At 42.2% G+C, this 21,332-nt stretch overlaps 2 protein-coding genes across 5 annotated transcripts in view; one reads left to right on the plus strand and one right to left on the minus strand.

Moving 5' to 3' along the window:
• Positions 1–18,042, minus strand: part of LOC121328834 (serine/threonine-protein kinase mTOR-like) — a 78,204-nt gene extending 60,162 nt beyond the window's left edge. For all 4 annotated transcript variants that reach the window (XM_041273928.1, XM_041273926.1, XM_041273925.1 and 1 more), the window contains exons 1-21: positions 17,936–18,042; positions 16,455–16,603; positions 15,778–15,886; positions 15,189–15,421; positions 14,610–14,810; positions 14,358–14,492; positions 13,695–13,970; positions 13,428–13,536; positions 12,977–13,160; positions 12,622–12,750; positions 12,006–12,250; positions 11,078–11,293; positions 10,245–10,450; positions 9,607–9,729; positions 9,052–9,135; positions 7,856–7,948; positions 6,083–6,217; positions 5,461–5,590; positions 2,874–3,124; positions 1,872–1,958; positions 884–1,051 (exon numbers count right to left, since the gene is read on the minus strand). In XM_041273928.1, the coding sequence (XP_041129862.1) occupies positions 884–1,051; positions 1,872–1,958; positions 2,874–3,124; positions 5,461–5,590; positions 6,083–6,217; positions 7,856–7,948; positions 9,052–9,135; positions 9,607–9,729; positions 10,245–10,450; positions 11,078–11,293; positions 12,006–12,250; positions 12,622–12,750; positions 12,977–13,160; positions 13,428–13,536; positions 13,695–13,970; positions 14,358–14,492; positions 14,610–14,810; positions 15,189–15,421; positions 15,778–15,886; positions 16,455–16,574 (3,234 nt within the window). In that variant the 5' untranslated portion in view covers positions 16,575–16,603; positions 17,936–18,042. The remainder of the gene's footprint in view (positions 1–883; positions 1,052–1,871; positions 1,959–2,873; positions 3,125–5,460; positions 5,591–6,082; positions 6,218–7,855; positions 7,949–9,051; positions 9,136–9,606; positions 9,730–10,244; positions 10,451–11,077; positions 11,294–12,005; positions 12,251–12,621; positions 12,751–12,976; positions 13,161–13,427; positions 13,537–13,694; positions 13,971–14,357; positions 14,493–14,609; positions 14,811–15,188; positions 15,422–15,777; positions 15,887–16,454; positions 16,604–17,935) is intronic.
• A 310-nt stretch (positions 18,043–18,352) lies between these two features.
• LOC121328473 (ubiA prenyltransferase domain-containing protein 1-like) lies at positions 18,353–21,041 on the plus strand. Its single transcript, XM_041273156.1, has 3 exons — positions 18,353–18,648; positions 19,315–19,940; positions 20,138–21,041. The coding sequence occupies exons 2-3, from the start codon at positions 19,388–19,390 to the stop codon at positions 20,623–20,625; spliced, it is 1,041 nt and encodes a 346-aa protein (XP_041129090.1). The 5' UTR covers positions 18,353–18,648; positions 19,315–19,387; the 3' UTR covers positions 20,626–21,041.
• Positions 21,042–21,332: the final 291 nt, after the last annotated feature.

Below are 21,332 nucleotides of genomic sequence, written 5' to 3' on the forward strand. Positions count from 1 at the left end.
TGGTTTGTTTTTATTTTGCTGTTAGAATGAAGTCCCATCTACGCTCCAGAATAAGTAAAACCAGTCCACAATTTCAACAATATAGAGATATACATGCGGTAATTACGAGTCCTATTTGAAAAGTAATGCGAACCTGAACTGGTTACAGAAGTTTCTATTAGTTACTAGAATTAGTTTCTATAAGTTATTATTATTATTATTATTATTACTAAGTTACTAAAATCAGCTGAAACTGAACAGTTTCAAGAGCGTCCGACGCTATTGCACGAGGAAACTGCTGTACTCTAATGCAGTCTTTTGTAACCCTTTAAGTCAGGGGTGTCCAATCACGGTCCTGGAGGGCCATTCCACTCCAGGTTTAACAGATAATTATCTAATTTTAACTACTTTAGGGTCTGGATGGAGGTTTAATCGGTTCAATTAAAACATTTAGAACAGGGTTGGAACAAAAACCAGGACCAGCAAGGCCAACATTGACCACTCTTGCTTTAAGGTTACCATTACTTTTCGAAAAGCATTGTTAAGTAACAAATATAACCTTGATTTCAATATATTGCTGCAATACATACAGTAGGGGATAAAGCAAAGTTAAAGTAATGTGTTTCTTGCAAACACTGCAGGACAGGGGTCTCCAATCCTGCTTCTGGAGAGCTACAGGTCTTCTGGTTTTCATTTCAGCCAAGTTCTTAGTTACAAATTATTGGCTAAATTAGTCAAGATTAACATGCGTTCCAGATTTTTAGCTATTGATGGCACCTATACAGCCTGCAGAATTGGTGCTCTACAGGAACAGGGTTGGAGACCCCTGCTCTAGGGCAGTCAGGAGCCCTTTTAAGGAGGGTATTATTTAAGTAAACTGCACCCCAGACCAGGTCTTCCTCACCTTCACAGTAACGCTGCGCCCCGTGCTGTTGTCATGCATGAAGACGCGCAGCATGTGAGGGATCAGCTGCGACAGGTACAGTTTGAACTCTCCTCCTAGAGCCACCACGATCTGCTCAATCAGCAGGATGATGGTATTCTGCATAGGGTTGTTTGGGGTCCAGTATTCCTGAGAAGGACACAGTTAAACAGTGGTACATTTTAATTAATACAAATAAAGAAAGATTTGGGAGGGGGAGGCGCCCCTACTGACAGGAAATACTGTACCTCCCCCCCCCCCCAGGGGGGTGGGGGGGGGGAAACCTTATGTTTTTCTTGCAAAACCTCTGGGTAGTCCTTTATTGGCTCCTTCACCAATTCTACTATTCCTGTTCATGGACTATTTAGACTAATAGGGCAAACAGCCAGTGCAATTCTTATATGATTACGGTATGGAAAGTATCCCTCTATTCAGTAGACAGTAAACAAAAGAAAAGATCTTTTGTTTTATTCCCAGGATGGATGACACTCACATCCATCATAAATCACCCCCCCATGCCAAAAATAAAAAAACTAACTGAAAAAAAAAAAAAAAAAAAAAGGCTTTACACGCCAGAGCAAAATAATCAGCAAAAATTGCCAACAAAACTCCAATAAATGCTTTTCCACACCAACTTCAAAAACAACGTTGACTTTCATATTAACAGATTAAGGGAAATCAAGCCCTGGGTTGCATAATCGCACTCAAAAAGTGTTTCTGGCCCCATGAAGATTGATTCCTAAACATGTTAACTGAGTGAGGACAAGCGAGCATTAAAACTAGGAATGTTACACTACTAAAACCAAGTCCAGGGTTTTCAGCATCACTTAATTGTCAGGAAAATATTTTTACATTTCTTGTTGCATCCAACAAAACACTCATTCAGTGTTTTGTTGGATGCAACAAGAATTACATTTGCTAACTGAAAGCACATGCAGGATATAAATTAAAAACACTGAAGCAAACTTACTCTGATCAGGGTAAAAATGTCATCCATGTATGGCCTGATATGGATCTTGACAAAGCAAACCAGCATTCCCAGTTGCTGGAACAAGAACTGGAGAAAAACAAAAAAAACACAACATCTGTTAAATCTGATCTTTGACAAAACTTTAAAGGCTGGGAAAATTTAGATCCTCCAAGTATGGATCAAAAGATTAAATAATGGAGCTAGAAGAAAGAAGAAGTATCAGCATGATGGGCTAATTGACACACGTTGATAATTACATAACGTTCGGAGATGGTGATCCAAAGAAATTTGTCTAGATCTGCTGAATTTGCACAGATGACTCTGTACTTAACTTTAAACGCTCTGTAATCCCCTACAGACGAAGCCAAACGTTTGCTCTTAGCAACATGTGCATGGGTACATTTTCTGAATGGAATAAAGCTATTTGAACAGTATAAAAACTAGAAAGGTAATGCTCAGAACTATAATGTATTTACTACTGGCGGCAATTATGTTTTATACTGCCGGTTTTATCCTATTCAGAAAACGCACGCTGCTACAGAGTCCAAAGAGTTTGCTGCACACATGGTTTCCATTAAAATCACAGGAGCACTACTGCCTTTGATTATTCCATCATGTAAATCTCAAAGTTATACCAATATAAACTGGGGCTGGCATGTCATGCTATAGTGAAATCTACCTGCAGCATCCCTGAATGAAAATAACTAATTGGTGTTAACATGGGAATGGCTTACAAGACGGCATAATAATGAAATAACTGGAACACTGATAGGAATACACGCACCCTAGTGCAATGTTATGAAGCAGTTAATAGTCCTCTAGTTTCTAGTTTTTAGATGCACTTATAAACCTATAATGGTTACTGTGTGTTTTAACATTCAACCAGTTTCCCAAGAAGTCTACTACGGTTTATCCCAGAAGATTACATTTACGGACTGCATTTAGCTAAAAGTGGCGAGCTCTTGCACTGTTTGCTCCTGCTACAATCCCATTGTAACGCACCTCCCTGATATTGGCATCACACACTCGAATGACATTCAGGAAGGTCGGCATGACCTGTGGCAGGAACTGCACACACTTGAGACCCAGCGACTTGAAGATGAAGGTGACGGCTTGCACCACCATGGTGTGGTGGTTAGAGAGAGAGGGGTCCCGCAGAATACGCATCAGGGTAACTATGGCAACAGCTGGGTAGAACTCGTCCAAGGGCAGGTTCCCCATGTTCACCAGCATCTCGCTGGTGCTGTAGTCAGCTGGAAAACACAGATGCACATGTGCTGAGTTAACAGTCTGTGGCGCATCAGGAAACAGGACTTCAACTGATGACATAGCAAAAGGCATCAATAGCTATAGGATTTTAATTCCTACATAACTGGCAATAAGTATTGTAGATAACCATGCATTTTCAGTAGTGTGTCTTTCAACACAAGGATTAAAGGTTGATCAAAGCAATCCCTTAGAGCTGCAACAGTTAATTATCTAGTCTGTGAAAGGGTGATTCTTCTTGCCATGCCAGCTAAGCCACTGACCCTCAGAATTCCACATGGTTCCCCATCACATCAACTCAAGATCAGACTCCAGTGAGCACGCAGGGGTGCTTGAAGTCTGAAGCGGGGTCAGTTGCCTGGGTTTTGCCACTCCCACAAGTCAAGTCAGAGGCTGTTGTTAAGGCTCTGAGGACGGCAGTCATGATGTTCTCCCCTACACTGCCTCCTCTAGTCTGGACTGAGTACACCCCAACCGCAGTGCCAGCACACAGCAATCCAAACCGCAAACAGCAAGCCTTGCACAGCACCCACTGGGTTCATGCGGTCTAAACACCTTGTCAGAAAACTTCTTCATTACACAGAAATCAGTATCACCTGTCTAATACAAACACCAGCAATAATCCCTGGCTGACATGAGATCCGCCCGCGGCTAAGCTTTTTATTTTGACTGCGCTGATTAGAGGATGCCTCTCTGCTCCAAAAAGCTAACCAGTTCCAGATTTACGTAAAAGAAAAATACAAAGAACAAAAAAGAAAACCCCACGTAGACGTGTTATTAATGTGCCAAACCAATCCCGTTGCTGGTTTTAGCAACTCAGAGTAATGCATCCAACACCTTCATAAATTTCACTTGCACGGAATTTCATTTTCTATTGACACAGACAAACATAATGATTTTTAGTGTGGGGTTATGGGATTCAAAGACACCCACAGCTACATTTAGCCCACGAAATATTGGGTTCTACTTTAATAATTTAAAGAAGTGGCATGTCTAAGTATTGTCAGCTTTAAATCTTTATAAGCACTAATATAAAATCAACCTCTTTTCAGTATTTATATAAAGTCTGCGTAAATGTTGTAGCCTATTCTCAATGTGATAGAGTGAAGTACAAGTTAGGGTATTCAATTTTGCATCAGATCACACAGTAGGATCTCACAGAATGAAAAACATCTCCCAAATAAGGCGGACACTCCCAGTAAACAGCGTTGTGGTCTGGATGCTGAACTTGATCTGGTTAGAGGGGGGTGTGAGGCTTCCTTTTCACTCGATTATAGGAGGCAGCATGGTCTAACAATGGTTAGAACTGAGGACTAGGAGTAAGGAGATCAGGGGTTTCAATACTTGCTTAGACACTGTCTCACTCAAGTCACCTTGTAAACCAAGAGGCAGGATCTCCCACAAAATGAGATATTACTGTTGCATGTTATTTGAATGACTTCTGCAAGGAGAACAACCTTGTGTTATAGATTAATAATTACACAGAAAGGCAATAGTTCAGGTGAAGTAAAAAAAAAAAAATATAAGAAAACCACATACTGTCCGGCTTTCTTAGTTGGATGGGAAAATAGTGAAGCTACCGAGAAATTAGCTGGAAAGTAACCAGGGGCCAGAAATTTCAAAGTGGTAAATTATAATGGGTATTCCTGGTCATTGCAAAGAATGCTTTCTATATTAAAAGAAAGACTACTGAAGGAGCAGGAGGCCAGGCACAGCTGGCTGCTCAACAGCTGAAAAGAGATTGCATTAATAAGACTTCGAAAGCACTTGCACCGGCTGTAACTGGAAACCTGAATGGGGAGATTTCACTTTTGCAGGCTGCTCATTTTTACGATGTAAAACTGCTAAAACTATTAGCCTGTGTAATGCCAAAGGTAAGCAAATTCACACAAAAATAAATAAAAATGAAATGGCACTTTCTCAATCAGACTACAATTGAACTGCACTCCGCAGGACACCATTGGTAGAGTGCTAGATGACCTGTAGAGATTAATTCCATCCTACCATGGAGTCTACTCAGTTAATCTGAACAGCTGTGGATCTGAATAGGGCCACTGTTTGAAAAGGGTATGAGAATCAGACATCGCACAGTGCACGCTAGTCTCTCCATGGAAGATCCTGTTTTAATAGTTTAAATGTATTCATTTTCTCTGTGAACCTTCCGGTTAAAATCACATTTTCAGATGCCAGGTTCATGTGCATGATGCCTCAGCAAGGTGGTCAGCTAGCTACAGTGGTGACAGGATGCCTCCCAATACTGGACTTCATTTAGACAATGCCCTGGGTTTCAGCTGCTCCAGCGCGCCACTATAATGATTTGTACCTGAGTCCTGGCTGGACTTGGATTCAGACAGACTGACAGCAGAAGCGTCTCTTGACTGGTCGATCATCCCGATGTTCACCTTGTGTTTGTAAGGGTCCAAGGCACCTAGGAGACCTAGCACCCGGATAGCCTGCAAGCACAGTGAGGCAGTCATTGACACAAGGGCCAAGGCAACAGGAGGGAACAATACATTACATTTCCCAAAATTCCAAGATTACCTCTTTTTTTTATCATACTAGTAAAAATCCTATTCATTTAAATATCTTATTTTTTGTTTTTTTTACAGGACCGATAACTATAAAATGTAAACTTTGAATTATCAGCCTAATAAATATAGTGCAATTAAATATAATACAATACAAAACAGATTTGATGAACACCCTATGACAGATCCATAATGCTAAACTAACACTTACCAACTTATTTTAAAAGTCTGTTTTCAGAAGTCAAAGGCTGCGTCTTAAATGTGCACCCTACCCTATAACAAGAGCCCTTTTCTGTAGGGGTGACAATGTCTAGGGAGCACACTGCAATAGAACTACTTCCCCTTAATTCTGTCACTGCCCCTAGCCCTCTCTCTGTGCCCAGCTGGATATTCCCTTACCTCTCTATATTCCCTTACCTCTCTTCGGATCCCTTGGTTTTGCTCAGTCTTGAGGAAATTGAGCAGCACCTCGAGCAGTGAAGGGTATTTGCGATAGGGCTCCACCACGTAGCCAGTACTGGCTACCTGCTGCCCCAGGGTCCAGAGAGCTACCTATAATCACAAGAACAGAAGAAGCTTTGTTTTGCATGATCCAAACCTCATAAGCTTGTTTCGGTATAGTTAAGAAATGCATGCAACTTGATACACCTATGTTCACTATAAGTTATATTTTTTAAATCACATTTGCTGCATACATAGATAATATAAATACATCAGCATAGTTAGCTAGCGTTATTTGGATGACGAGGTTCCAAGATGTATTTCAGGTAACCAGAAATTGCCATCCCTGCTCTGAACCTGAACAGAAAAACCAAATTGCTGTACAAGATAAGGGTGCACTGCTATTGTTTTGCATGATACAATAATCACTGGTGTGTTGCGGTAGTTAATAAATGCATACAACTTAGAAGTGTCAGCCTAGCGAGCGTTATTACGATGAAAAATGCACGAAGATGTGTTTTAGGTAAAAACATAAACAGCCATTTCTGAACTAAAACTGAACCAAAATTACTCTACTAGATAAAGTACTCCCAAGTAGAATTTTAAAATAAGAGGAAAAGTAGCCTATAACTTATCGTGAATGGGAATTTGACAGCAATAATCCATGTTAATGCTGCCAAACGTAATGTAGATCATGGTCCCCCTGAGTGCTCCATTCATTTTCAGCTGGTTCAGTATCTCTCCATCTGGCTGTTCTTGCCAGAATCCTGGGGTCTGACTGTAGTTTGATTGCCCGTTTTATAGCTCTCTTCCTCACTTCCCAAGTTCACCACGGCTTGTGAAGGAACAGCTTGTGTATGCTTTACGACAGGAATGATTACTTATGCTGGACAAAACAATGGCAAAGTAATACGAAATGAAAAATAGATGTGCCTTACAGGCAACTACTGTGTCATTCAGAGATCAGTGACATTCTTTTTAACTTTAATTTTGAGATCCTGGCTGAAATTAAAGGACTAGGAAAGCAGCAGACATTTGAAGTCAATGATTTGGACACCACTGCCATACTTTCTGTTCCTGGTTCTGAACCTTGTCTTTTGTTGGTCCGATTCCCCTTCTATAGTTCTGCGCTAACAGAAGGTGAAGCTGGTTTCGTATCTCGGACACAGCAGATTTCTACAAAATCATCTAGAAATAAAAAGCACTCAACAGTGGTCAACTTAGAAATTCAGGAAAGAGATTCAAATGGCACATTTCAACATTGCAGACCCCGAAAAAGACTGCTAGTCATTTCACTTATTCCGTTTCTTTCAGTTTCTCCTGAACGCATGAAACCAGCTTTCACTATGAAGGCATCTAGTATGAAAAAGTTTTAAAAGTCAAAGTGCTAGACGACTCCAAATCATCATTAGTACAATTATTTTATTAATACAAGTAAAAAGCCACCCAAAACCTTAAAGAAAAATGTTTAAAATAATTTAACGGAGGGGCTTGTGAGTCAGGTGCCTTCCTAATTGTTTTAGAATTATAAATTATGTTTTTTTCTTTCATATATGGAATAAATAGCTTTGAGAATCTAGCCCATACAGACACAGTAGCCCTGGTGTCCTGGGTAAACTGGCCTGACCAGATTCCATCTCACCCTCGCTAATTCTCTTCTAAGTGTTTGGTTCTGCTTGGTAAATGTGGAGATTGCTTCCCACTCAGCGGCAATATGTATGGATGACTGAGCGATCCTGGTTGTGTTACCTGTCTTTTAGCCAGGGAAGAGGAATCCTGCAACATATCCATGATGATTGGGAAGAGTTCATCCATCCACTTCCTCATCTCCAGACCGCTCACCTGCAATGGAAAACGCTTACTGAGATGACACTCTGATGCTCCTGCAAAGTAGTGGTGTTAAAATAACAGTTTACAGCCACCTGAGCTCACTTTAAAAGCACGCTGTAAAAACTGTATCTAAAAGAAAAAAGGCACAAGATATCAAAAAACAAAAACAAAAAACTGAAAAATGCAGAGCACTCACTAAACACTAGCAATCTTGCTTTTATAATTTATTTAGAAAAACGCATTTCAAATTCAAAGCAAGAACGGAATACAAAAAAAATGATTTTAAGTTAAAACAAACGGGCTCAGCAAGTACTGGAAAACATCCAGAAAACTGATTTTTTTAAAATAAATTTTAAATGCAATGTAAATGAAGCCTCTGCTATTCTATACTATATTTCCAAGGTGTCTCCAGCTTAATCAATAGTCCTGAGTTGTGCTTGTACAGCTGCTGTTAGGATACTGTACCTTGTAATTGATCCCTACTCTGCTGCTGTCTCCACTGCCTTTGCTTTCTAAATCTAGGTTTCCCTGGATCACGCCTACTTCATACCTAACTGCAGTGTAAGTGTACACCTAGAATCTTAAAAGGTCTATCCAGTGTAAGATGATCAACATGCAGCATTTTTATTTTGAAAAACAATATCAAAAAAGGCTTACCCGATATGCCAATCACTACCAATCCCTCACTATGTATATTTTTATTTCCAAAATTCCATATTCGCTAGGACATGAGAATGGACAGGGGAGGGGACTAACCAAGACTCAAATTAAATAAAGTTTGCTTCAGATTGTAAATGTACATCTCACACGGTTACACCCTTATAAAAGTTTGCTACAGTAAAATGTGCATTTTCCTATGCTTTTGCTATTGTTATACTATGCATTTATCATAGCTTACTTGCTCTACCATACCCCTCTGGGCTTTACAATGCTTATCGATGCTTTACAGTGCTTCACTACACGTTGCTATGCTTTTCCTATGGGGACACTTTCAGAAGATTTAGTTTTAGAAGTTTAGAGTTACTCTCAAGGGATGGAAGAATACAGCCGTGACATACCCTGGAATCGGTGATTGGAAAGTGCAGGGCTGCTGGTCCATGTGCTTTCTACCATACCTGAGCAAGCTCCCCAATAGTGGCTAGAACACTGATCACCACGCCAGGGTTAGGGTCAGGGTCCTTGAGCTTCAGTATTAAAGCCTGGAAGAGAGACGGTCAAGATATACTTCAGTAAAAAGGGATGATTAAACCTTGTCACAATTCAAGAGAGACCAGGGTCTCAGCTGACCATTGCTGTACGCTGTCATCTCGTTTCTTCTCATTTCCTGACACATGTGTCTTTATAAAGCCTAACAGAACAGACAAAGGCGGTTTGTTTTTTCTATCATCATTATAAATTAAAAATGTAATATTACAATTATTATATTTAATCCCAAACAATAAGAGTATTCCATCTCTCCCACAACCACAGCATCACCTTTAACCCTCAGCATAAATGCTCAGCAAACATAATATTATCCCATTTCCTTTTTACTGTTCCACAAACATGGTGTGCCACAAGGTTATGCAGCACATTAACTTTAACAGATGTGTAGCGGGAGTAATATGGCAAAACGGTAAGGCAGTAAAAAGCACTGGGCTGTCTGAAGGCTGTTTAGTTTGCAAAGGTACCTTAAGAATGGGCTCCATGTACGGTCGGATAAGGCGAGGCGCGTTGGAGACCAGGTGCCCAAGCATCCTAGCACTCTGCTCTTTGTTTCTACCCACCCCGCTGTGCTCCAGCTCAGTTAAAATCTGTGGGAGAAACAAAAGGCTTTGTCACTTTAATAAGGGATGGCGCACCCACAGCTGGATCCCTTTAAATATAATGTGCGTCCGCCATCTGTTGGAATGGTATGGGACTGCATCTACTAAAGTGCATTTATGTAATATTTAAATGTTAATTTAGGTAAGGTAGTCAAGCATAAACAAATTTGAAAAAATAAAATCTTTTATTTTAGATTTTACTGAATTTACCCAGAGAACTCGGATCGACAGTGTCGCTTTCTCGTTTTAAGAGATAGTTGTTTGATCACTTGAACTATGCTTGCGATTGTGTTCCATGGACTGTGAAACCGAGTGCTCACTGTATGCTGGTATGTAACCGTAACTCGCTCTGGCCTTCCTCCTGGGACATCCTTGTAAACGAGCTGATTGCAGCTCATGGGGCTTTTCCAGAGAATAACATTTTGAAATACATCATTTAGTGATAAAGTGAGTCTGCAGACTGCAAAAGCAGTGGCGAGGTAACCCCCCTCCCTGCTCTCTACCTGAATCAGCATCTTGCGCAGGAAAGGCATGACGAAGGCTGGGTTCATGCTGCTCAGGTGGCCGATGGTGCAGATTGCGAGCTCTCGAATCTCAAACACCTCATCATTAAGAGCAACGAAGAGAGCCTGGAGGTTTTCAGCCTGAGCTAAGTGGGCATCGAAGCGCTCATCCAGCGATGCCAACACGCAGTAGCGGATATCAGGGTCTGCGTAAGGAAGAGCAGGGAGGAGAAGCTTCTGTAAGACTGTACTCATTAAAACAACAGAGCCATGTGAACAGGGCCCAGCATTTCAGTGGGTAAGAACAGGCTGGTTTGCCGTACACATTAATGGGAAATAACACAGATCCTATTGCAAGCTTTATAATGATGGAACACTTAAACAGCTTTGTGATAAGCAATTGGAGAGAAGGCCTTCCCGACCAGGTCTCTACTTTTAGTTGGAACCAGCTTTTCAGGTCTCAGTCCAGTTTGTAATAGACCCTTCTTACTGGTATACCCTAAAAACCAGTCACAATTACAATGTATACAGCTATAGCCTACAGTTTTGTATCACCCTTTGTAGTTTTCCATATACTTAACCAAAAACTGACAAAAATTGAAAAACGTGACATTGCAAAACATGAAATACTATACTGCTATTATGGCTTCCGGCAGACTTTTACAATAACATTTTGTAGTTTCTTTGATCACGTTACAATTATGTTCATATAGGTTTTTAACTTTTTAAAATGGATGTCTCAATCCTAAAATTCTAGGTGAAGTAAAACTTCTGGCCACAGCTATACTCTTTACAACACCCTAGAACGGCCGGCCCCTCCGGTCTGTTCTCACCTGGGTCTGTGATCCCCACCACCAGCAGCTTGCTGAGCACGTCGGCCACCACCTGCACGGCGGTCTGGCTGACCACATGGCCGTGCCCGCTGATCAGGTGGATGGAGGGGGTGAGCAGGCGAGAGCAGGTCCGTGCCGCCTCCATGCGGATCTCCTTGTGCTCGCTGTTCAGGAAGTGGTCAGCACAATGACGGACAAACTGGGTGAGCGAGTGTCCTGCGGTGAAAACGAGAGCGAGAGAGAGGCGCCATAAAGCTTATATACACACACACACACACACACACAAGGATAAGCCCCTATGCAATGGCATGGGGATCCAGGGGGAAAGACGACATTAGGATTCATTTATCATCACCCTCTCAAAATTCAGACTTCATTCCATGATATTCATTTGTCAGCAATAGTGTCCCACAGCACTATTCAAAATAAGGAGGATTAACTTATTAATCTTCTAGGAAGTGACAAACTATTAAACACACGATCAGCAAGCTGGAATTATTTTAACACTTTTTTTTTTTTTTTTTTAAGAAAACAAAGTTCAAGCATTAAAAAGAGAAAGCGAAGAACTTGTTTCTTTTTATTCAATTAAGACTGATGAGACATACAAGTCTTGAATTTGCATTCCCCTAAAACAGCCTGTTTTTCCCCCAGCTAAAATCGGATTTAATTATTTGCCTTAGTTAAAAAAAACAATAATCAGTGCTGAAAGTACTACAGCATGCTAACAGTAGCAGTGCTCAAAACATGGTGACACGTGGTGTGCAAAAACGCTCCAGGTATAATCTCACTGAACCACATGCGCTGTACATGTAGCATGCTGCTATGTGTGGACTGTTTCACGTACCCCTGTATTAATTGAGTGTTGTATAATTTCAAGCAGGTTTTTACATGCACTTGATCATGACTCACTCCCCCCCACCAGTCTCACCTTCGAACTCAAAGCTGCCGAGCGTGCGCAGTGCCAGTGTGATGCTGCCCACGTCGCTGGCCTCGGGGATGTTGGTGAGGCTGGGCGAGGAAAGCTGGTGAGCCAGGCCCTTGGGCATGCCAGGGTGCCGGAGGGGCTTGTGCATGAGAACGAGGGACAGCATCTTCAGCAGCCCATCCTGGATGTCCTTCTTCAGCAGGGGGATCTGTCGGCTCAGGTCATACAGCACTGCTGTCAGGGCTGGGCTACAGGCACAGGAGACAGTCGAAAGAAGCGAGTCGGGTTATGGTTAAAACAAGCTTTGGGATTCCGGTTTTAAATAAAAAAAAAAAAAAACATGAAAAAAACATCAAACTAGAACAATGCGTAGAGGGGAAAGCCAAGATGTCAAAAGCGGGAATGAAAACGTACACAAAGAATTGATTTGAGAAGAATATTTATCAGAATATTTCCTTTTTATATTGTGATTACGGATTGAGCATGGGAATCTTTTGTTGCAAGGCTGTCAAGTTTGCCATAAGCAAAGGATTGTTTTTGCCTCCACACTCCTTCCCGAGTCATGCATTGCATACAGCAATGGAGAAATGCATCCTTTTTTAATTGATAATCCACAGACCTGAGCCCTACAGTCAGCATGGGCTCCAGCAGCTCCTTGATGTCCTGCTGGATACAGGGACCCATTGCACGGGACAGCATGCTGACACAGGTAAACACTGTGGCGTCCACCTGCATGCTCTTCTGCCTCCTGTTTTAAAAATAAATAAATAATAAATTTACAACTCCTTAAAACTTTCTATAGCTTTTGTGGCTCATAATGATTTTGGCTCTCAGCTGTGCAAAATTAATTATACTTCTACTTGAATCACTTTGTGAATTATTTTGGATACTATAGAATCTACAACATGTATTCAAAGCAATGCTCATCAGTGTCCAGTAGGGATAGCATGTGCCCTCATGTTGTGCTGACTTACTTGTGGGCAAAATCCTTGGGAGGCAGAGCTGCCTTGATGATCTCCAGTATTCTGGCGAGGTACGGCTGGATCTCAGTCCTGACAGCCACAACCAGCAGCCCCAGAGCCTGGAAGGCAGCCGTGCGCTCCTTCTCCTTCTTCAGACAGCCCAGGAGGTGACCCATGGTGTCAGACAAATACTGATCTGGAAAAAGCAAAAACGCAAAGGCACTAGATCATTAGTACTATTCCGGAATTCCAACTGCAATTCCCAAACACTGCACCCCCTTTAAACAAAAAAAGACTGCTTAAGATTTCAGAACAGTACTTAATGTAAGCATATCTCTAAACTGTACTTCGGTGTTTGTAATTACTGTAACAGTGTTTTTTTCTCCTAGCTTATCCCAGTCCCTTGCACCCACCCTGGCCCACGGAACCCAGGAACAGACGCACAAGGACCAGCAGTCCTGACCTGTGAATGAATGAGACTGGAAGGCAGCCAGGCGGGGCAGGAGGTTGAGGATTGTCATTTGAATGAGGGGGTTCTTGCTGCTTCTGTATTTCAACACCCATCGGCAGACCTGGAAAGACAATTACCGGAGGCTTAGAAAATAGCAAGTGCATTTAAAACCCTCTGCCAATGCAAAATAGGGGGTTATTGTTTAAGTAACATAGACAGACCTCTTCCCCACTTCACTACAGCCCCCTACAAGCACAGAAGAAGCCCTGCCCCTCTCACCTGATCAAATCGCTCCTCCATCATCTCCCGGCAGTACCTGCTCTCCACCAGCGTGGTCTTGGCGGGGGTGGGTGCGGCCCCGAAGGTCAGGATGCCCTGCGGGGTGTTGTATCCCAGGAGGCTCAGCAGGGCGTTGGACTGCTGCGGCTGCACGGACTGGAAGCTGGTGAAGGGGGTGATATGACGGGGCTTGGTCCCGAAGCCCATCATTTCCTTGCAGTATTTGTCGTGCACCAGTTGCTGCTGTGTGATCTCCTCCATTTCCTCACGCAGGCGCTGCAGAAAGAAAACGGACAAATCATCCCACTGCTTCTCGTTCCACCGTTCAAGAAAGATGCTGGGTCATAGAGGTGTGTTTCTATTGCAGACTATGAAAAGTGTGACACAGGTGCCTGATGCTGCTGTGTGTGTGTGGATGTGCAGTGACTCTGATGCTGCTGTGTGTGTGTGGATGTGCAGTGACTCTGATGCTGCTGTGTGTGTGTGGATGTGCAGTGACTCTGATGCTGCTGTGTGTGTGTGTGTGTGCAGTGACTCTGATGCTGCTGTGTGTGTGTGTGTGTGCAGTGACTCTGATGCTGCTGTGTGTGTGTGTGTGTGTGTGTGTGGTGTGTGTGTGTGTGTGTGTGTGTTTGTGTGTGTGGATGCACGGTGCAGACTCACCTCCCCCTCCATGCTGCTGATCCTCACCAGCTCGTTCAGAATCAGCAGGGCTCCATGGACTCGCTCATCACGATTCATACCTTTCTCTTTGGCAAGAGTTTCATCAAAGCCCTTCTCGGCTTCCTCAAAGGTTTGCTATAAACCATCAAAAACAGACATTACTCAGTGATAAAAAAGGACATCTACTCTGATGTGTGCATACAGTAGTAGTCGATTCTAATGATATCTACCCCATTAAAAGCACTGCTTTACCTTATACCACTGTGGCTTCTGCATCTCTTTGGTCTCCCTCTGGGTGGTGAGGATCAGGCTGGCCCTCAGAGCAGACACGGCTCCTTCTCGAATAGCCTGCTTGGGATCCCACACGGCGTAGAAGATGTTGTCAAAGAAAGGCTGCACTTGTTGAAAGAAGAAGGTAGGCGCGCTGACTGCCAGCTCCCGCAAAACCAGCACCTGAGGGCAAGAACAAAGTGTCCAAGCCAGACACACAAGGGGAAAGGGGCAAAATATCAGGGGGACATTGGAACAAACTGCATACAAAACACACTGCTGGAACATTCTGCCACACTTGAGTCCCTGCTGCGGCTAAAAAAGATAATGGCTCTAACCCGCATTCATTTTTAAATACAGAAACCATTAGCATCTTTGCCGACATAGACCGAGAGAGTATTCTGACTCGATCCTGGGGAATATAACGCAGCAGTCTCTTGCCTTCACTCGAACATGCACTTGCTTTGTAAAGCGCTTTGAAATGCCGCATGAGAAAGCAGCAATGAATGGAAAGAGGATCACAAGGCAGGCTAATTGTGCCCCCCCCCCCACCATGCTTACTGCTGCATGTCTCCTCCCTTCGTTCCTGTCAGCTCCCAGCCACTCCAGGGCCCGTTTCACTTCAAACTCCACATATTCGGCGGTGAACGTGTCCCCAGCCATCGACAGGCGGCCCATGGCTTTCGATGCCATCTCCATGACAACCGGGTCGCTGGACGGAAGCAGGTTACGAAGGTAGTTTGCAAACCTACTGATGCGTGTGGCATTTCCACCTTCAACTCCAATGAGGCTGACTGCGAAGCAAACAGGCGGAAATATAAAATAAACACGCCACTGTAAAAATGTCTCGGCTCAGGTTGCCTACAAACAAACAGTAGTGGTAATGTGGTATGTACTGAAATATTAATGCTGCTGTTTGAAATAAAAATACATCTTCCTTAATGCAATGACTTGGGGATGGGACTGTTTTAATTAGTGCTGACTGATGATAAGCAGAATTCCATTGATATTTACTGTACTTTATATAAATTCAGATTTTCATTGGTTGAATTCAATTGGGTGTGTTATGGTTGGTGGAATGGAGAGGGGAGCCTGTAGGCATCACTGGAACAGGCACAGGAGTAGAAATGAAAGTGCTCGATGTACTTACCAATAGCAAGAATGCCCCCTTTTTTCTCATTCACATCTGAGCTTGACACCAGCTCAAAGATGTGATGGTTGAGTTCGTCATAGAACTGGGTCGCTTCTTCCTGGCTCAGCTTCAGAGAACAAAACCACAAGTTAACTAAGTTACTAATAGCTTTATTTCAGAATGCATGATTAAGTGTCTGCAGCTATGGATAATTCATTAGCAAGCATTTGCTCCCAGCACGTCAGCCAATCACAGGGCTCACAGGGTGATACATCAATGGATAAAAATATCTTGGCACATCACAGGCAGGGAGCTGATTAGCATTAGATTTGTAAAGAGCACTGTCAACTGTGCAAAAAGTAAAGCTGCTAATTAGACACTGAACAGCTGACAAGAGGCTAAGCAAACATACTCTATTTTTATAACATATATTGTTCTAAATGTCGATTATTAAATTGCAAGATCTCTCTGCACTTGACAAGATGCCACTAAGATTTTGATCAGTCACGAAGACACGGATCGTTCAGACGTTTGCTTAAAATCTGACCATGTTTGCATTTAGTAAATAATAAAGGTGAAGAAACGATAGCCGGGCTCTCCACTGGCCTGCTAACGTTTCCCAAAAGCATTCTCTTTGCCTGCCTCCACTTGGCTGGGTTTGGCGCGCCACCCAGGCGGTCTGCTTCCCCCCGTACCTCCCGCAGCTCAGTGGTGACATAGTGCTGCAGGTCCTTGGCAGCCTTGGCCCGAGTCTCCTCGCTGCGATTCTTCAGGCCGCTCACAAACTGCTGAAGGACAGACGTGGTGCCCGACATGATGGCAGCAGCAGCAGATCACAATCTCCCTGGGAAACAAGATCAACAGTGAAAGCTCACTTAGGGTCTCCTACACAACATTTTTATATTAAGGTTGGGTCTGGTCTCCAGTGTTGGGGGCTCAAGTTGGCTGCACTCTTCTTCCAGGGCTACCTAATGTTACCTGTAAATCTATGTTTAATAGACTAAGGGCTGGTTTCACAGACCCTGATTAGCACTAATCTTAGACGAACTAATGTTATTTTAAGTAAAGTAGTCTGACATTAGTGCTAATCTGGGTCTGAACATTAAAATCATAAAACAAGTTTAAAAAAGTTTAGCAATTAAAAAAAAACTATTTGTTTATCCAAGACCAGAGGCAGCCATGTGTGCATTTTGAAGATGCTTCCTTCCTTAAGCTTATTTTAGTTGAGAAGAAATGAAAATGTATTGCGCGCAGGGAACAGGGCTCAGTTCTTCGTTGTTACCTCAAAGCTTGATTCAGTGCTGGTTCCTCCCGTTAGGAAGGCAGCCACATGCCCTGAATATGTGCTCCCAATGACAACAAACGCGCCTCCCGTCTCCAATAAAGACTTTCTGTTTAGTCTATATTACTGAATGCAATATACTATGCCCCAAAACACAAAATTACTATATCCGATATCGCAACCAAAGTTTAAATATTATAACACAAAAGTATTCATCAGCAATTCCCACCTTTACAACGTAATACCATTTAAAAAGTAATAGCATATACAGTGACCAGACAGCGTTAATGGGGTGAAACTGCGCGTGTGTGTGTGTTTTGCAATAATTATAAACATATATATTTAATTCTAAATTAATCAGAATGCTGTATCCAGTGCCACACACCCAGGAAGACGCAAATGCCAAATCAGCCTGTTTGCTGTGTTTTGCTCATAGTTGTAGAGCAGGCACTTAAAATTGTAAAAACGTGCAAACACATACAAGCGTGTGTTTTATCTGTTCACTTACAATGACACTGACAAGGCACAACAGTCTTGACTTTATCAATTTCAATATGATCTGCAGACCTTTTAAACAGCAGCCTGATTGAAAATCGACAAATGTGAAATGCGGCAACGGACAGCGGGTCTTCGAATACCCCATCATAAAATGTCAACAAACAGCAGCAACTTTAACAAGCCATAATACCAACTACGAACCTTCTTCGCTGATCAGATTGAACGCAATAAATATTTGAAAAACTCTACAAACACACAGATGACATTATCTCTACCGAATGCCAGCCTCCCTGTGTCATGCGTCGGATACCAATACAGATATAGCGGGTATACATGCTTTGCGTCACAACACCTGCACACTGACCACTGTAAATGCGATCAACAGAAAACACTTACACTTTCTAATTGCTGTTTATTTAAATCTAATCGAGGTGTATTCGTTTCCCATTACAGATAGGAAGCGTCCACAGAGCAAGCTAAAAGTGCACCCTAACTATTTCCAACCAAATGTTAGGAATATTAACATTACAACCTGGCGAGACTAGAAACCAATAGGCGACCAAGAGCGGAGGAGTGTAATTCCTATTGACCAACGGTTTTGCTGTATTTAATAGGAAGGCGGGTTTCTGGCAGAGAAGTGGGCGGTATGTTGGTGATTGACTAGGGTTGTAGCCTATCAGCTGAAAGGTTGATTGGACAGGGGTCCAGTAAACATTAACAGTTCAGTAAAGGCGGTCTTTTCCATCTTTTAAGTTTGGTTGAGAGGCAGTTACTGTCCATTCATTTAGGAGAGGGGATGTTTTTAGGATTTTAATGGTAATAATACAGCGCAGTGTGGGTGTTGGTAATTGTCCTCTGTGGAGTTTTGAGAAAGCGTGGATTTCTTTTCATGATTCCTTGCTGGAAAGCAAACCGGTATTTCGTTCAGGTTTTCGGTCGGACAGCATTTGAAGTTGCACAAAGGGGCGTGATGCTATGGCGCTGTCCAGGTGGAGAGTCATAACATCTTGAGAGTGTGGACACGTCGTAGAGGGGACTCAGGGTAACGGATTTCAGGAGAGATGGTGCTATTTGGGCGTTTAAATTAAACCAGGATAGCATATGAACAGGTAATACTGTTTACTAATACTGTTCTTAAAATATCTGTTTTTGTTAATCCTATTAATAGTCCACTTTATTGCTGAGATAAAACCAGTGACTTACATCAGATAAAGTTGATGTGGTTAGGGTTCAAAAGGCTAGCTGTGTTTAAACTTGGATTTCTTGAGTGTGTTATTAAGGTTTCTGCAATGACATTAAGTGGATATGTTAATAGCAACATGTACAAGAGTTACATCTAATATTAAAAGTGAAAGTGTTTTTTTTTTTTTTTTTTTTTTTTTTAAAGGGGGATGTTCTTTGTTGTCCTGCAGAACTTTACCAACTTAAAAGATTTACAGTCAAACTTATTTCAAATTACAATTCACCGTTGGAACCAAAACTGACTAATCTGGTTACGTGTTTATTTATTTGTCCGGCTTGGGTACCCGCAATTTTGATTTCAGTCAGTTTGACCGTAGACTAATATTCTTCTAATTGAAACAAACTTTTGGACAGTTGCGGTTACTTGATAACCACTGATTTAAGCAAGGTACTTTCCATGAACACATGAGTTTGGTTACCACAAAGTGATAACCTTTGCTTTTGTCGGCCAGCTATCACACAACTGCTTGAAAGACCAACGGGGTTAACTTACTGCAACTTTGTTTAATAGTCTTCTTGGTTTTGCATTTCAGGATCTCGCTGGAATTACTGTATTCGAGCAGAGGATTGGTTGTCTGAAGCCTTCCGCCATTATAAGGTAGAGCGATGGAGGAGGAGAAGAACGATAATGCCATCAGTAGTCCCCAAGCTTTCGTGGAGGTGAAACAGAATGGATTTGGAAATGCAACAGATTCACTCCTAAGTGGTTGCGACCGGAATCACATTGAGAAAAATGCCCAGGAGACAGTCGACGTGAAGCACAAGTGTGCCGCCTATGTTCTGGCCCTGAGACCGTGGAGTTTTAGTGCTTCTCTGACTCCTGTAGCTCTGGGCAGTGCGCTGGCGTATAAATCGGAAGGGACCATCAATATTTTGATATTGCTGGTGTGTGCCGTGGCGGTGTTGGTGGTCCACGGGGCAGGGAATCTGGTCAACACTTACTATGACTTCTCCAAAGGGATTGACCACAAGAAGAGTGATGACAGGACGCTGGTGGACCAGATTCTGGAGCCACAAGATGTGGTCATGTTTGGAGCTGTGCTTTACTCCCTGGGCTGTTTGTGTGCAACTTGCTTGTATTTTTTGTCCACTTTGAAACTAGAGCATCTTGCCCTCATTTACTTTGGGGGCCTCTCAAGTTCCTTCCTTTATACTGGAGGTGAGTAACGACTGCTCAATAAATCGCTATGAACGACATTTGTCCCTGGCCTTTCTGATTTCCGCTATGCTTCTCTTCCCAACCCTTTTGAAGTTCTTGAATGCTGCGTGCTTCAGTGGTGCCGTTCGTTTTCAGTTTTATGGTAGATTTTTTCCTCAAGGTGATTTTTTTAACCCTTCTTTTCTTGCTTTACACAGGCATCGGGTTGAAATACGTGGCTCTGGGCGATGTGGTCATCCTGATCACCTTTGGACCGCTGGCTGTCATGTTTGCCCACGCAGTTCAAGTCGGCTATCTGTCTGTTTTGCCGCTGGTCTACGCCATTCCCCTGGCCCTGAACACTGAAGCTATCTTGCATAGCAACAACACAAGAGACATGGATTCAGACAAACAGGCTGGGATAGTCACCCTGGCTATTCTCATTGGACCTACGCTGTCTTACGTGCTGTACAACCTGTTGCTGTTCGTGCCCTATATTTTGTTCTCCATTCTCGCAACGCGGTATACGATTAGCATGGCGTTGCCGCTTCTCACTGTGCCCATGGCTTTTCCCCTGGAGAAACAGTTCAGGAGTCGGTGCTACACCAAGATTCCTCAGAAGACTGCAAAGCTCAACCTGTTAATGGGGCTGTTTTATGTGTTCGGTATTATATTAGCTGCACCAGGCAGTCTGCCCAGGCTGTAATTTCAAGAAGATGTGTTAATTGTAACTAATAATCATTTGATATGCATTTATGTAATTTAAACTTTTGGCTTTACTTCTGTTGGTAACAAATACGGGTTTAATATATTTTATGGCTTTCTGTTAATAGCAAAAACAAAAAGGATTTTTTGAGAACTGCGAAGGCTAAAACTCAGCTTATTTATAATTGAAAGCTTTTGTACGGTCATTATGAAAAAAAAAAATTATTATTTTAACTCTAATTTCATAAAACTGGTATACAGGTAGAAAAAATATTTGAATACAGATTTTTGAGCCTAGGAAGTAAAGCATTTCTATGTGTTTTAATATACAGTACGGTAGCACAGTTGCTGCAATTACATGTTTCGCTTAATATATTCTGTAAAAAAAAAGTAAATAAAATAAAGTTTGCACAATGATCCATATTATAATTAAACTCTACTACAATTCAGTATTTAATTACTGTCAAACAACTGTTTCATACACATCTATCACATGTGTCCTGCCTCAATTATCTTTGAAAAAGTCCCCATTCACCCAAACTAAGTAATGCGTGCTCTGCACCAGTCATATGCAACTTGTCACACAATTTGTACAAAACAAATAATACTGCAAGTCGGAAGTTCCATTGTTATCTGTTCATTATACGCTATCTGATTTTCAGTTAAATTAAAATAAAATTTAAAAAAATACATTTGGTAAGGGTTCTA

The sequence above is a fragment of the Polyodon spathula genome, chromosome 16, assembly GCF_017654505.1.
Source record: "Polyodon spathula isolate WHYD16114869_AA chromosome 16, ASM1765450v1, whole genome shotgun sequence".
Lineage (NCBI taxonomy): Eukaryota > Metazoa > Chordata > Actinopteri > Acipenseriformes > Polyodontidae > Polyodon > Polyodon spathula.

Coding starts and splice junctions, on each gene's coding strand:
- LOC121328473 (XM_041273156.1), top strand. CDS start 19,388: ATGGAGGAGGAGAAGAACGATAATGCCATCAGTAGTCCCCAAGCTTTC. Junction 19,941..20,137: donor TTCCTTCCTTTATACTGGAG/GTGAGTAACGAC, acceptor TGCTTTACACAG/GCATCGGGTTGAAATACGTG.